Genomic DNA, 15,505 nt, shown 5'->3' with positions numbered 1-15,505 from the left:
TTTTTGTCCAAAAAGTAATAGTTTAGTCTGTCATCAAAATAGTCATAGTTTAGTATGTCGTCCAAAAAGCCATAGTTTAGTTTTTTGTCCAAAAAGTCATACTTTAGTATGTCGTCCAAAAAGTCATAATTTAGTTTTTTGTCCAAAAAGTATTAGTCTAGTATGTCATCAAAAAAGTCATAGTTTAGTATGTTGTTCAAAAAGTCACAAAAAGTCATAGTTCAGTATCTTGTCCAAATTGTGAGAAAAATGTTATAGTTTATGTCGTCCAAAAAGTCATAATTTAGGTTTTTGTCCAAAAAGTAATAGTCTAGTATGTCATCAAAAAAGTAATATTTTAGTATGTTGTCCAAAAAGTCAGTTTGTTGTCCATCATGAGACAAAAAAGTCATAGTTTAGTATGTCGTCCAAAAAGTCAGTTTGTTGTCCATCATGAGACAAAAAAGTCACAGTTTAGTATGTCGCCCCAAAAGTCAGTTTGTTGTCCATCATGAGACAAAAAGTCATAGTTTATTATGTTGTCCAAAAAGTCACAGTTTAGTATGTCGTCCAAATTGTGACAAGATATTCATAATTAAGTATGTTGTCCAAGGAGTCCCAGTTTAGTATGTCGTCCAAAAAGTCATAATTTAGCTTTTTGTCCAAAAAGTCATAGTTTAGTATGTCATCAAAAAAGTCATAGTTTAGTATGTCATCAAAAAAGTCATAGTTTAGTTTTTTTGTCCAAAAAGTCACCAAAGTCATAGTTTAGTATGTCGTCCAAAAAGTCAGTTTAGTTTTTTGTCCAAAAAGTCATAGTTTAGTATGTCGTCCAAAAAGTCACAGTTTAGAATGTCGTCCGAATTGTGACAAAAAAGTCACTGTTTAGTATGTCGTCCAAAATGTGACAAAAGTCAGTTTAGTTTGTTGTCCAAAATGAGACAAAAAGGTCATAGTTTATTTTGTCGTTCAAATTGTGACAAATATGTCATGGTTTAGTTTTTTGTCCAAAAAGTCATGGTTTAGTTTTGTCCAAAAAGTCATAGTTTAGTATGTCGTCCGAATTGTGACAAAAAAATAATAGTTTAGTATGTCATCAAAAAAGTCATAGTTTAGTATGTTGTCCAAAAAGTCACAAAATGTCATACTTTAGTATGTCGTCCAAAAAGTCATAATTTAGTTTTTTGTCCAAAATGTCATACTTTTTAGTATGTCAGTCCAAAGTATAATTCTAGTTTTTGTCCAAAAAGTAATAGTTTATCTGTCATCAAATAAATATAGTTTAGTATGTCGTCCAAAGCCATAGTTTAGTTTTGTCCAAAAAGTCATACTTTTAGTATGTCAGTCTAAAAGTCATAATTTAGTTTTTTGTCCAAAAAGTATTAGTCTAGTATGTCATCAAAAAAGTCATAGTTTAGTATGTCGTCCAAAAAGTCAGTTTAGTTTTTTGTCCAAAAAGTCACAGTTAAGTTTGTTGTCCTAAATGTGACAAAAGTCACTTTAGTTTGTTGTCCAAAATGAGACAAAAAGGTCATAGTTTAGTTTGTCGTTCAAATTGTGACAAAAATGTCATGTTTTAGTATATCATCAAAAAGTCATAGTTTAGTTTTTTGTCCAAAAAGTCACAAAATGTCATACTTAAGTATGTCGTCCAAAGTCATAATTTAGTTTTTTGTCCAAAAAGTAATAGTTTAGTCCGTCATCAAAAAAGTCATAGTTTAGTATGTTGTCCAAAAAGTCACAAAAAGTCATAGTTCAGTATCTTGTCCAAATTGTGAGAAAAATGTTATAGTTTATGTCGTCCAAAAAGTCATAATTTAGGTTTTTGTCCAAAAAGTAATAGTCTAGTATGTCATCAAAAAAGTAATATTTTAGTATGTTGTCCAAAAAGTCAGTTTGTTGTCCATCATGAGACAAAAAAGTCATAGTTTAGTATGTCGTCCAAAAAGTCAGTTTGTTGTCCATCATGAGACAAAAAAGTCATAGTTTAGTCGTCAAAAAGTCAGTTTGTTGTCCATCATGAGACAAAAAAGTCATAGTTTAGTATGTTGTCCAAAAAGTCACAGTTTAGTATATCATCCAAAAAGTCACAAAAAGTCATAGACAGACAAATAAAAACCAAAGTGACATTTCAGTATTCCAATATTTTGAAACAACTTTATTTAAAAACACAATGGCTGTTGAGCACAGTTCACCTCTGATATGATTATCTGGCAGGATTAGAAACGAAATTTTCGGGTAAACAAATGAAAAAAGTAGTTGCACTTTTCTTAAAAAAAAGAAAACAAAAAAAAGAAAAAGCTCAAGCTTTTATTCTGAAAACTCAGCTCGAGACAGCTTCAGTCAAATGTACCAGAACAGGTGTTTCTCTCTCTCTATTAAAAACAATAAACAACGTTAATCGCACCCTCTACAGGCAGATCCTGGTCTTAACCAATCACAGAACAGCTGCTCAGGGTTTCTCCATTTCAGTCGATAGTGATCAGACCCTTTTATCATATTTCAAACCAAAATAAAAAGACAACGCAGCGACATGTACATGCAAAAAAAAAATTGATTAATCAAATCAAAATCTTAGAGGATATTAAGCAATGAAAACATATTTCTGAGACAACAGTGCACTTTGTGTTTTAAAAAAGAAACCAAACCACACACACGTTAAGATGAAGGCGACGTCCGAGAGAAAGAGAGAGAGAGAGGGAGACAGTCAAAAACTGTTCAAAGGGAGGAGAAGACGTCTATTTACACTCGTATTTACATCATAAACGATACAAAAAAGAGGGCGCAGCGTAAGGTCCAAGAGTCGGAATCAAACAAACGAAAACTAACAAAATGGCACTCAATAAATAAACTCCTCATCACCGGGACACGTCCGGTCTGCTGCCGCGAAAAACGAGTGTCGAAACAAAGGCCCAGAGTGTCGCGACAAAGGCCCAGAGTGTCGCGACAAACGTCCAGAGTGTCGCGAAAAACGCCCAGAGCATCGCGAAAAACGCCCAGAGCGTCGCGACAAACGCCCAGAGCGTCGCGAAAAACGCCCAGAGCGTCGCGAAAAACGCCCAGAGCGTCGCGAAAAACGCCCAGAGCGTCGCGACAAACGCCCAGAGCGTCGCGAAAAACGCCCAGAGCGTCGCGACAAACGCCCAGAGCGTCGCGAAAAACGCCCAGAGCGTCGCGAAAAACGCCCAGAGCGTCGCGACAAACACCCAGAGCGTCGCGACACACGGCCAGAGCATTACAACAAACACCCCGAGTGTTGCGACAAACACCCAGAGCACCGCGACAAACGTCCAGAGCGTCATGGAGGTTGACATGAATAAATAACGTCGCAAAAAAGAATAAAAAGAAGGGAAATGTGACTTTAACTCTCTTATTTATTTAGATTTTATTTCTAAGATAACGTTCACGTTCCATATCTGTCAGTTATTCGACTGTTTAGGAATCACAGTCCTGAGCAGCTGACGTCACAGACATGTGACAGTAAATCTCGTCTGTGATTGGACGCTCGTTCCCCAGACATCCTGAGCTTCTACTGTAACGAAAGTGGGTCACAGGGGGGCGCTGTGTCAATCTCAGCTGACACAGGGCGAGAGGCGGAGTCACATCCCAGACAAATCGCCAGTCCATAGTTAAGAGAGGAAACATGGACACAGTGAGTTCCAGTTTCAGCTATGGCGCCCCCTAGAGGCACAATTACAAACTGTTTGTTCACTGTGAAAAAAACCACCCAACTAAAAAAATGTAATATTTTTGTCTGCTTCAAACATGGACATCTGTAAAAATGTCACTTCCTGTCTCGACATCAACCAAGATTCAGACTTTTGTCGTTTTTTGGGGACTGTCGCCACAACGTTTTTTTGTGTGACGTCCTCAGACCATGGTTTTTTTTTTGTTTTTTTTTAAACAAAAAAAAACTTTACTCGGACCACGGCAGGGGGCGGTGCAGGTGAAGCAAGGGGGTGGAGTCAAGAGATGTGACGGCGTCATTTTAGTAAAACAGCAGCCTAAAGAAAAACTAAAGATATTCAACGATGTTTGGCAAAGTGTCCTCGTCCTCCTCAAAATAAAGTTTGGCTAAAACACTCACTCCCAGCAGCATCACTCGTGTGTGTGTGTGTGTGTTTGTGTGTGTGTGTGTGTGTGGGCTTCTCTTCATCTTTTAATATAGAAACACAAACGTTATGAAAACACAGATGTTTCTGGAAAAATACGTCGGTTCACGTCGATAAAAACCGTGTTTTTTTTGTTTGTTTTGTTTTTTCCAGCCCATTTTTATGTGTGGATTTGAGGAATTAGGCCCCGCCTTCTTTGCCTCGAAGCTGACAGAGGCTCCTCCTCCTCTGGCGTGAACATGGTCAGAGTTTTTTCCTGTGATTCTCGCGTCGTCAGCAAGTTCTTTGTCGTAGCGATGGCGGTCGTGTTTTGTATCGGCGCGTGTGTGTGTGTGCGATGTGGGAGTGGGCGTGGCTTCACCAGGCCTCAGTGTAACGGACATCAACGTCTTTCAGGTTGGGCAGTTTGGCCTGTGGACAAAGACAAAGAGGACAAAGTGAAAGTTTGCTCACATTTACGTCTTTTTTTTCTTTGCGACATTTATTACGTATTTATTATTACGCAGGATGCAAATGGCCAAAATGGACGCCAAACTTCAAAAAGGCCGACCATGGTTACGGTCGACTTTTTTCTTCGTCTTGGTTGATAACATCTTTCCACAGAAGTTTTGGGGAATTCGGTGGAACTCAATGTTGCCTCTGTTTTCACCTTAGAGGGCGCTATAGAGCCACTGAGTAATGCACAATGTCTAAATCACATGTTTGGCAGACCTGACCTCCATGAAAAGGTTGTTGAGTTTCTATGCTCGTTAAAAATGACCGCAAAGCCACAGATGGAATCTGAAGGATTAACGGTAGGCTCCTCGAACGTCTGGGCCCCTAAAAAACACTTCATTATAGTTCAGTGATGTTTAAATAAGGCTTTTTACAGTGAAACTAACATTTAACTCTACAGACGTTAATAAATGTCAACATTAGGCTCAAAAATTTACGTTTTTCTTATTTGACGACACCAATTAAAAAAAAAAATTGAAAAATGAGTGATGACTTTGGTTCACTGTAATAATCTGTGAGATTATGCAAAGGGTTTTGTTTTCCCAGGAGATTATTTGGAGTGTAAAAAGGTTAACAATGTTGTGCAGAATCATTTCTGTGTTTGTTTACCTTGAGGTCCTCGTACGTGTCGGCGGTGAGTTTGGTGCTGTTCATGTTCAGACTGCACAGACTCTTCATGGCTGAAACACACCAGCAACTCATTTAAAGGGACAGAGTTCTGAATACTGTAGATAAAAAAAATCTAAGGGAATCCACGTCAGTTCAAGTCTACGACGTCTTCAGAACACGTCCACGTCTTTATCTCACTGTGAGACGTTTGTAAACCACTCACTCTCCCACACCAAACCCCATAGAGAAAATCAGTGATTTTAGCTTGTCTGTCTACTGCTGCCTCGTGTGGTCACTTTGTGTCACTGACGTGCATCAGAACAAAGGATTTTAAAAGCCGAATTCACTAAAATAAGACATTAAAGGGGACATATAATGCAAAATCAACTTTTTAACATTTCAATACTTATATTTGGGACTCTGGAGGCCCTACCAGTCGGCAAAGGAGACAAAAACATGCGATGTTGAATTCCCTGCGCTTATGACGGCAGCATGCGCATTTCACCGCGAATGTTACCGCCCCACCAGGAAGTTTACTTGGAGAGCTCCACCTTAGCTCCACCTTGTCCCTATAAAATGCGAGAGTGCAGGCGAGGGAGGGAGAGCGGTATTATGTCAACGCGGAGGGACAAGTGTGCTGTTTGTGGCTGCACAGTGGAGCACAGTGTTTTACAGAGGATTTTATATATGAAGCTAATGTGCTGGATAAAGTCAGCAAACGTGTGTTTGTGTGTTTGCACCACTTCACATCAGACTGCGTCCAGCGGTGGCCGCATTTAGTCAGGGGACGTATTTAACCGACGTACAAACACACACATTTTTAGGAAAAGGTCAAATAGAGCTCATAACTGACCATTCTGACACGTCCTGTTGCTGTCTACATACTACAACTTCTTCCGTAGCTTCCTCTTGTTCAGGGTCGGACTCTGGTTCAAACATATATGGTTGAACCGCAATGTTTCCTCCACCAGCCATGTTTCTCCCACGGTTCACGTTCAACTGTTGTCATGGTAACGTGAGCGTGCCAGCGTAGACACACCCCCTGGAAGAAGTGGGTGTGTGTTTGCCTGTGTCTCATTTGCATTTAAAGGGACCAGGCACAAAACCGAGCGTTCTTAAAGGGGCGGTTTTGGCAGGGTTATTGAACTGCTATGGTGCTTCACCCTTATGGTATTTTGACCAAAGCATGTCACTGACATGGGAACTAGTTTAACTTGGAGAAATAGGGTATAATATAGGACCTTTAAGACATCACAGACAGCAGCAGTGGATCAACAACTCCTGTGTGTGATGTTAAAATCACTCATTTTCTCTATGGGCTTTGGTGTGGTGAAAAACAGATTAGTATATCTATCTATAAAACTTTATGCATGATGTCATCTTCATGGATCAAATAGGTGTGTGTGTGTGTGTGTGTCTTACAGCTGAGAGCCAGCAGACCAGCGTCAGTAACTGGAGTCTCACACAGGTTGAGCACCTGCAGACAGACCAGGTGCTCGGACAACAACCTCAGCCCTGCGTCTCCAAACTGACACAAACACACAAAAACAGGCATTATTACTACTACTGCTGTTATTATTATTATTATTGTTATTATTATTATTGTTATTGTTGTTATTATTACTGCTGTTATTATTATTATTATTGTTGTTATTATTACTGCTGTTATTATTATTATTATTACTACTACTACTGCTGTTATTATTATTATTGTTATTATTACTGCGGTTATTATTATTGTGATTATTACTGATGTTATTATTATTGTGATTATTACTGCTGGTATTATTATTATTGTGATTATTACTGCTGTTATTATTGTTATTACTACTGCTGTTATTATTATTACTGATGTTATTATTAATGCTGTTATTATCACTACTGCTGTTATTATTACTCCTGTTATTATTATTACTGCTGTTATTATTATCATTGCTGCTGTTATTATTACTGCTGTTATTATTATCATCATTACTGCTGTTATTATTATTATTGTTATTATTACTGCTGTTATTATTATTGTGATTATCACTGCTGTTATTATTATCATTACTGCTGTTATTATTATCATCATTACTGCTGTTATCATCATTACTGCTGTTAATATTATTATTTGATTATTACTGCTGTTATTATTACTATTACTGCTGTTATTATTACTGCTGTTATTATTATTATTACTGTTGTTATTATTATCATCATTACTACTGTTATTATTATTATTACTGCTGTTATTATCATCATTACTGCTGTTATCATCATTACTGCTGTTAATATTATTATTTGATTATTACTGCTGTTATTATTATCATCATTACTGCTGTTATCATCATTACTGCTGTTAATATTATTATTTGATTATTACTGCTGTTATTATTATCATTACTGCTGTTATTATTACTATTACTGCTGTTATTATTACTGCTGTTATTATTATTATTACTGTTGTTATTATTATCATCATTACTGCTGTTATTATCATTACTACTGTTATTATCATCATTACTACTGTTATTATTATTACTGCTGTTATTATCATCATTACTGCTGTTATTATCATTACTACTGTTATTATTATTATTACTGTTGTTATTATTATCATCATTACTGCTGTTATTATCATTACTACTGTTATTATTATTATTATTACTGCTGTTATTATCATCATTACTACTGTTATTATTATTATTATTACTGCTGTTATTATTATCATCATTACTGCTGTTATTATCATTACTACTGTTATTATTATTATTACTGCTGTTATTATTATGATCATTACTGCTGTTATTATCATTACTACTGTTATTATTATTATTATTACTGCTGTTATTATTATTAATGTGATTATTACTGCTGTTATCATTATTATTGTTATTATTACTGCTGTTATTATTATTAATGTGATTATTACTGCTGTTATCATTATTATTGTTATTATTACTGATGTTATTATTATTAATGTGATTATTAATGCTGTTATTATTATTATTGTTATTATTACTGCTGTTATTATTATTACTGCTGTTATTATTATTATTATTATTATTATTGTTATTATTTTGGGCAAACAAAGCAAGACATGTGAGATCTGCTGCTGCTGCTGCGCTCACACCTAATGTTTTTGAACATCACGTCTGTGTCGAGTGTGAACACAGCGTTCTGTGTGTGAGTGTGTGTGTGTGTGTGTGTGTGTGTGTGTGTACCTGCGTGGACCACAGGTTGAGCTGTTTGAGTGAAGGCAGCTTGATGAGCTGCTCGGCACAGGCACTGGTGACGTTGGTGAAGGCCAGGCTCAGGTTCTCCAAATTCCCAAAGGAGCCTGAACTCAACAGACGAGCCAGATCTGCATCCTGAGGCGCATTCAAAAACAAACAAGCAGACAAAAACCAAACACAGGCATTTAATGTGGAACGAATGGAAAGGGTCAGAGGTCAGAGGTCTCTTGTTGTGTGATCTCACCGTGGACTTTGAGGGCAGAGTCAGTCGAGTGGGGCCTCCTTTTCTTTGCTGAGGACACATAGAGAAATGCTTGTCAGACAGTAGGTGGCGTAAGTGTGCAGCTGCAGAGCAACATGTTTGTGCTTTCCCCTCTGTTTGTGAAGAGGAGAAAAAGTTGATTTTCTGTGGAAATGTTCTTTTAATCTGATCTTTGTGTGTGTGAGAATCTCATAAAGACAAAAGTCTGCTAATGAAACCATGAAGACAGTTTTCAGGTGGAAAGCAAACTGTTCTCCTGTTTGGGAGGGAATTTGAGTTCTTCTGAAGCTTCACAGACATTTAATTAAAGAAAATCAACATGTTATTGATTATTTTCTTATTTTCTAACTAATGAAGAACGTGTTTTCATGTCTCTGCTCTGTCGAGACTAGAAGTGCAACTACTAACTGATTATTAATCAATAACTAAACGTTTTCAATATTTAAAAAAGTTTGTCATTTTTCAGTTTCTTAAATGTGAATATTTTCTACTTTCTGTCATTTTTCAGCTTCTTAAATGGAATATTTTCTACTTTGTCATTTTTCAGTTTCTTAAATGTGAATATTTTTTACTTTCTGTCATTTTAAGCTTCTTAAAGGTGAATATTTTCTACTTTCTGTCATTTTTCAGCTTCTTAAATGTGAATATTTTCTACTTTCTGTCATTTTTCAGCTTCTTAAATGTGAATATTTTCTACTTTCTTTCATTTTCAGCTTCTTCATGTGCTTCTTAAATGGGAATATTTTCTACTTTCTGTCATTTTTCCGCTTAAGTGGGAATATTTTCTACTTTCTGTCATTTTTCAGCTTCTTAAATGGGAATATTTTCTACTTTCTGTCATTTTCAGCTTCTTAAATGGGAATATTTTCTACTTTCTGTCATTTTTCAGCTTCTTAAATGGAATATTTTCTACTTTCTGTCATTTTTCAGCTTCTTAAATGGGAATATTTTCTACTTTCTGTCATTTTTCAGCTTCTTAAATGGGAATATTTTCTATTTTCTACAGATTGCTCTGCGATGATTTTTCTACACATTTGAGAACATCATCATTTCCATGTCGGACAAACACTGATCAACATTTTTCTACATTGTCAGGACCAAACGATTGTGGATTCATGTAGAAATGAAGGTTTAGTTGCAGACACAGTAACTCACCAGCTCTTTGAGTTCTCTCTGTCGGTCACACAGCTGCTCGTACATGCGGAGGCCGACCTGCGTGCTCTCCAGAGTGGAGATGATCTGAAGTTGTGTGTCTTTGTTATCGATGATGTTGTACTCCAGCATCAGACACAGGATCTGGACACACACACACACAAACACACTTTGAACGTCACAGGTTCAGAGCGTTCAGACATGCTCGTCTCACAGCAAACATGAGGACGAACCTCGACCATGGTCTGGTTTCCTCTCAGGGCCAGCAGCATACAGGGACCCAGCTTGTTTTCAGCCAGAGACAGAAGGAACTTCTTGGTCTTGTAGCAGGAGCCCATCAGGATATGAACCTGGAGGAGGAGGCGGAGACAAGTGGCACACACACTCATTACCATAACTCCTACAGCGTTTGTAAAGTGATACGTGACCAACTTCACGATAAGGCTGATCACAAACACACATGCGTTCCATTTGTCATTGGAAGTCGTAAATGGCCCCGAACAAACGCGACTTTTCATTTTGTTTGTCGTATTTTTGTTCTCATTTAATCAATCGTAGACGTGTGTGTGTGTGTGTGTGTGTGCAGACACACTCACCATGCTGGCAAACAGCTCTCCATCATCATCACAGGCCACGCCTCCTGGACTGTAGAGCTGGAACCAGCCGTCTTTACCTGAACGCACACTGAGGAGGCAGGAGTGAACCTGTGGAACACACACACACACGCTGTCACTGAGGAACACACACACAAACACAGACAGTCACTGAACACACGCACACACACACAGACAGTCACTGCAGACAGTCACTCACATGCAGACAGTCACTACACACAGTCACTCGAACGAACACACACACAGACAGTCACTGAACACGACGCTACAAGACACACGCGACGCACATTGCAGACAGTCACTGAACACACACACACGCATTAACACACAGACACAGACAGTCACTCACAGTGACACACACACACACACGTACACACACACACACACAGACAGTCACACACACACACAATACACAGACAGTCACTGAACACACACACACACAGTCACTGACACACACACAGACAGACAGTCAGTGAACACACACACACGCCGCGACGCACACATGCAGACAGTCACTGAACACACACGCACACACACAGACAGTCACTGAACACACACACACACAGCAGACGCCAAGACACACACACATGCACGCACACATGCAGACAGTCACTGAACACACACACACACGACACATGCAGACAGTCACTGAACACACACACACACACGCGCACACACACACCTCCTGCCTCGGGTCCTCTGCAAACCTCTGAATGACATATTTCAGTTCCCTGTTCAGACAAAGAGACACAGACGTCAGGTTGTTTCCATGTGAGAATCGTCTGTGAAAATACAGACATGCTGTAATATAATATAATATAATATAATATACTTACTTTGTGAATTTGGCGTGAGCGAGGGCTCTGAGAGAGAGAGGGAGAGATCAGAGGTAACAAAGTGTAAGTCTATGTCACATGTTGATGTGTTTATGTCACTGTCAGACTTTTCCTTGTGTAAACTGAAGTTTGAAATGCTTCATTCACATTAACATCAGCGACACAAAGTGACCACACGAGGCAGCAGAGGACCAGCAGCTCCTGTGTCCCTGTGAGCTAAAATCACTGAATTTCTCTATGGACTTTGGTGTGGGAGAGTGAGTGTTTTACAGACGTGTGTCTCACAGTGAGATAAAGACGTGGACATGTTTCTGTCTCTCATGCTGCTTCATGTATGTGTTCACACTACAAATGAACAATAATGCCGTTCAAACCAATGCCTCCTTGACTTTTATGTTAGCGTCCTCTTCAGCTATTTCTTTCTTTATTTTTTATTACTATTATTTATGTTGCACAATTAATAAAATGAGAGAAAAATGTATACAGTACAGTGGTCCCTCGCTATAACGTGGTTCACCTTTCGCGACCTCGCATGCTTTTTTTACAGCGTACTAACGTGCATTGTGTTCTGCGTCCTGAAAAAGACGCACCCGAGCGGCGTGAGGACCAAGAGGCCGCGGCATCGTCAGAGGAACTATGAACTATGAAATATGTGTGAGTCACATAATAACTACTTATGTGTCCTCGTCGGTTGGTCATTAAAATTAAATTTGTTATTTCGAATAGCTAGGAAAATGTTCATATTTTTATGTCTCAAACAAATGTTTGAGCCTGAAAACAAGTTTTGATTTCATTCTATAATACTTTTATGTTTTAAAAACTAGGAAGGTTTGAACTTTGAGAGCGTTTAAACTAGTGAGAAAATGTCCGTCTGAGAAAAGTGTATGAAGTGTGTGGTTTGCAGCCTTAAAACACATATAATAATTGTAAAAAGTAAACTACTTCGAGGATTTCGGGTTATTTTTAGAACGCAACCCCCGAGATAACTGAGGGACCACTGTATCTGCAAGAATGTCTTTAACAGATGAAACAGTTTGTCTGTTTGTAAATCTTGTGTTGCATCACTTCATTAAGTGGTTGAAAAAACATGGAACAGGACTGGACTGTCTCGCAAGCGTGACATGTTCACCCCGCGTGTGCGTGCGTCTACGTGTGACTCATTATGTCCTCAGCCACACGGTTCTGGGAGTATTGTTGCTTTTGCTAATGACGCCCCGAGCCGTTGGCCTGGCAACCGCGGTGCAGGTGAGCAACAGGTGAGCAACAGGTGAGTCCCAGCGTCGCCGAAAACAAGTGGCAATCCCGGCAGAGTTAATGATGCGCGCCGCCGCTCGCTTTCAAATAAGGCTCGCGGCTGCTTTTAGCCAATTATGAGGCGTCCTCTGGGGAGGGAGGAGCTGCCGCTCTAGCTCATGACACCCGGGGGGGCGTGCCAATGTTTCTCACCCACGTCAGCAGTCGGCCCCATCAGGACCCCGCGAGGAACACCGACATGTCCCCTGAGGCGGAGACGCGACCAGGTGGACATAAATGAGGAAGGTGAGCTGGCGCTCGGGGACAGACGCGAAAAACACGGAACTGTTACGAGTAAAAATATTTACAGCAACGACGTCTTCTCAGAGAAAAGTCGACGTTTGAAAGAAATCCCGAGGAAATCTCACACTGCTGTCTACAGGGAGAGACGTGACAAGTGACTGATTTTACCCACTTAATAAAATCTACCTCAGTTTAAGAACACGTCCACGTCTTTGTCTCACTGTGAGACAGACGTTTGTAAACCACTCACTCTCCCACACCAAACCTCATAGAGAAAATCAGTGATTTTAGCTGTGGGGACACAGGAGCTGCTGGTCCTCTGCTGCCTCGTGTGGTCACTTTGTGTCACTGAGGTCAAACTGAACAAAGGATTTCAGATGCCGAGATCTCAGAGACATTAAGACATCGCCAACTTAGTGATGGAGGCAGCAGTGGATCAACAACTCCTGTGTGTGTGATGTTAAAATCACTGATTTTCCCTATGGACTTTGGTGTGGGAGAGTGAGCGGTTTACAGACGTCCGTCTCACAGTGAGATAAAGACGTGAAAGGGTTGTTAAAGACATCATAGACTTAAACTGACGCAGATTTTATTGTGCAGTGGCTCTTCTTTTCCTCGTGTCCTCGCTGTCAGCCATGTTTTCACTGAAGGCGTGCTTGCCTGTGTCTCTGTCTCAGCAGCAGGGGGCGCTAACAGCGCAGCCATACAACCACACTGTAGTACCTGACTTGTGTCTCATCTACTAGAGGTCAATGTAAAATTGATCAAATTCAAATAATAAAATTCAGCTGTTATCAGTACTGTAACATGAGTGTGTGTGTGTGTGTGTGGACTCACTCTTTGGGGTAAGGGATGGGCTGCAGCAGACTGGCCAGAGCAGGTCTCCAGTCATCGTAGTCTGACCTGAAGGACACAGACGGACAATAAAGAGTCATTGTGAGGACCAACAGAAGGGGGCGTCGCCCGGACGAGTGCGACCACGAAACAAAGCGAAAGGAGCGGCAGCTGTAACACGAGCAGCGCTCACATGACGCAAAAACACACAGGCTCCGCCCCCAACGCTGACCAAAGGCACAGATGCTATCACCGGCAACTGCTGCTCCAGTTTCATGCAGTGTGTAACAGCACATTAATCCAGATTAAAGGGATATTTCACTTCTTTTGTGTGGTTGTATGACACTGGAAACTACACAGAGAAACACATTTATGCCACTTAACAAAAGAGTCACGTCATAAAATCTACGTCAGTTTAAAGTCTACAATATCTTCAGCACATGTCCAAGTCTTTGTCTCACTGTGAGACAGACTTTTGTAAACCACTCACTCTCCCACACCAAAGCTCAGGACACACAGGAGTTGTCGATCCACTGCTGCCTCCATCACTAAGTTCAAATATCTGATTTTGTCACTTCCGTCCCTGAACTACTTTGTTCAGATTGACCTCAATGACACAAAGTGACCACACGAGGCAGCAGAGGAGCAGCAGCTCCTGTGTCCCCACAGCTAAAATCACTGGTTTTCACTATGGACTTTGGTGTGGAAGAGTGAGTGGTTTACAAACTTCACTTTGCTGTCTAACAGTGAGATAAAGACATGAACGGGTTCTTAAAGGTGTCGTAGACTTAAACAGACGTAGATATTTTTGGGTGAGTTTTTTATTAAGTGGCTAAAACTCTGAAAACAAAAAAACCCAGCTCCTCACTGATATTCTTTAACAATAAAAGCTACAGATTTAAAATAAAGCTGAATCTTTTGTGTCTCAGTGAGCCTCAGCCTCTTATCAGCAGCAGGGGGCGCTCGCGTGAACTCACAGCATTTTAAGGATGAGAGCAAAGCAGCCGAGCACGCGGTCGGCCTGCGCCGGCAGCTGGATGGACAGCGTGTTGACAGCCGGGCTGACCAGCAGACAGTCGATGAGGTTGGGCTCACTGTCACCCCCTGATGGCGGACTCTTTCGCTTTGCATTGGCCGAGTTGTTGTTGCGCTCCAGCTCCACCAGGATTTCACTGGAATTGACGACGGAGGGCGGAGGGGAGAGAGGCAGGGAGGGGATGGGGTTAGAGTTGGCGGGCAGTGGCGGCTGAGGGGGGGCAGGGTTGGTAGAGAGAGGGAGGAGGGTGGTGGGCGGTGGTGTGGGAGGGTCGGGCCGCAGTAGGCGGAGCGGCATCGGCGGCTTGCGGTCGTTTTGTTGCTGGCAACCGTTTCTGATCTCCTTCAGCGAGGGGGAGTTGTCCCGGCTGCAGGGAGGGAGGAAACGGAGACACATGATTGGACAACACACACACAAACATGACAATCAATACTCAAATAAAGCTGGGGTGGGCAAGACTCGTCGCATCAGATCAGACCAAGGTTCAAATAAAGAAAGTCAACGACCTCAAGTAAATAAACAACAAGAATCAAGTTGTATCCTCACGTAGCTAACATCTAGTGAGTCTTAAGAGTTAAAAGAGCAGTTAGCTTAGCATTAACCTTAGTAGAGTACCGAGTTCAGCCTTAGCCCCAGGAGAAGGGTTAATGCTAAACTAACTACATTTCCTCTAGTAGTTAGTTTAGCATGAACCCTATAAGAGTAGTTAGCTTAGCATTAGCCTCAACACAGTGGTCATGGATTGTGTTTACCTGTGCGTTACTGCTGTGAGTCATGTGATCATTTTCAGCAGACGGCTTGTTTTACAGTGTGATTAAAGGT

General features: G+C 40.4%; 1 protein-coding gene across 1 annotated transcript in view; it reads right to left on the bottom strand.

Annotated features, from left to right (window-relative positions):
* Window positions 1-4,109: 4,109 nt before the first annotated feature.
* Window positions 4,110-15,505, bottom strand: part of LOC122760729 (c-Maf inducing protein) — a 35,766-nt gene continuing 24,370 nt past the window's right edge. Inside the window, exons 10-21 of the mRNA XM_044015890.1 lie at window positions 14,625-15,050; window positions 13,651-13,716; window positions 11,278-11,304; window positions 11,124-11,172; window positions 10,424-10,531; window positions 10,061-10,177; window positions 9,831-9,971; window positions 8,658-8,705; window positions 8,402-8,548; window positions 6,618-6,723; window positions 5,196-5,266; window positions 4,110-4,502 (exon numbers count right to left, since the gene is read on the bottom strand). Coding sequence (XP_043871825.1) covers window positions 4,449-4,502; window positions 5,196-5,266; window positions 6,618-6,723; window positions 8,402-8,548; window positions 8,658-8,705; window positions 9,831-9,971; window positions 10,061-10,177; window positions 10,424-10,531; window positions 11,124-11,172; window positions 11,278-11,304; window positions 13,651-13,716; window positions 14,625-15,050 — 1,360 coding nt within the window. The 3' untranslated portion in view covers window positions 4,110-4,448. The remainder of the gene's footprint in view (window positions 4,503-5,195; window positions 5,267-6,617; window positions 6,724-8,401; window positions 8,549-8,657; window positions 8,706-9,830; window positions 9,972-10,060; window positions 10,178-10,423; window positions 10,532-11,123; window positions 11,173-11,277; window positions 11,305-13,650; window positions 13,717-14,624; window positions 15,051-15,505) is intronic.

The sequence above is a fragment of the Solea senegalensis genome, unplaced genomic scaffold, assembly GCF_019176455.1.
Source record: "Solea senegalensis isolate Sse05_10M unplaced genomic scaffold, IFAPA_SoseM_1 scf7180000013991, whole genome shotgun sequence".
NCBI classification, from domain to species: domain Eukaryota; kingdom Metazoa; phylum Chordata; class Actinopteri; order Pleuronectiformes; family Soleidae; genus Solea; species Solea senegalensis.
The sequence above is the reverse complement of the archived record's forward strand: the minus strand, read 5'-3'. Positions and strand labels throughout refer to the sequence as shown.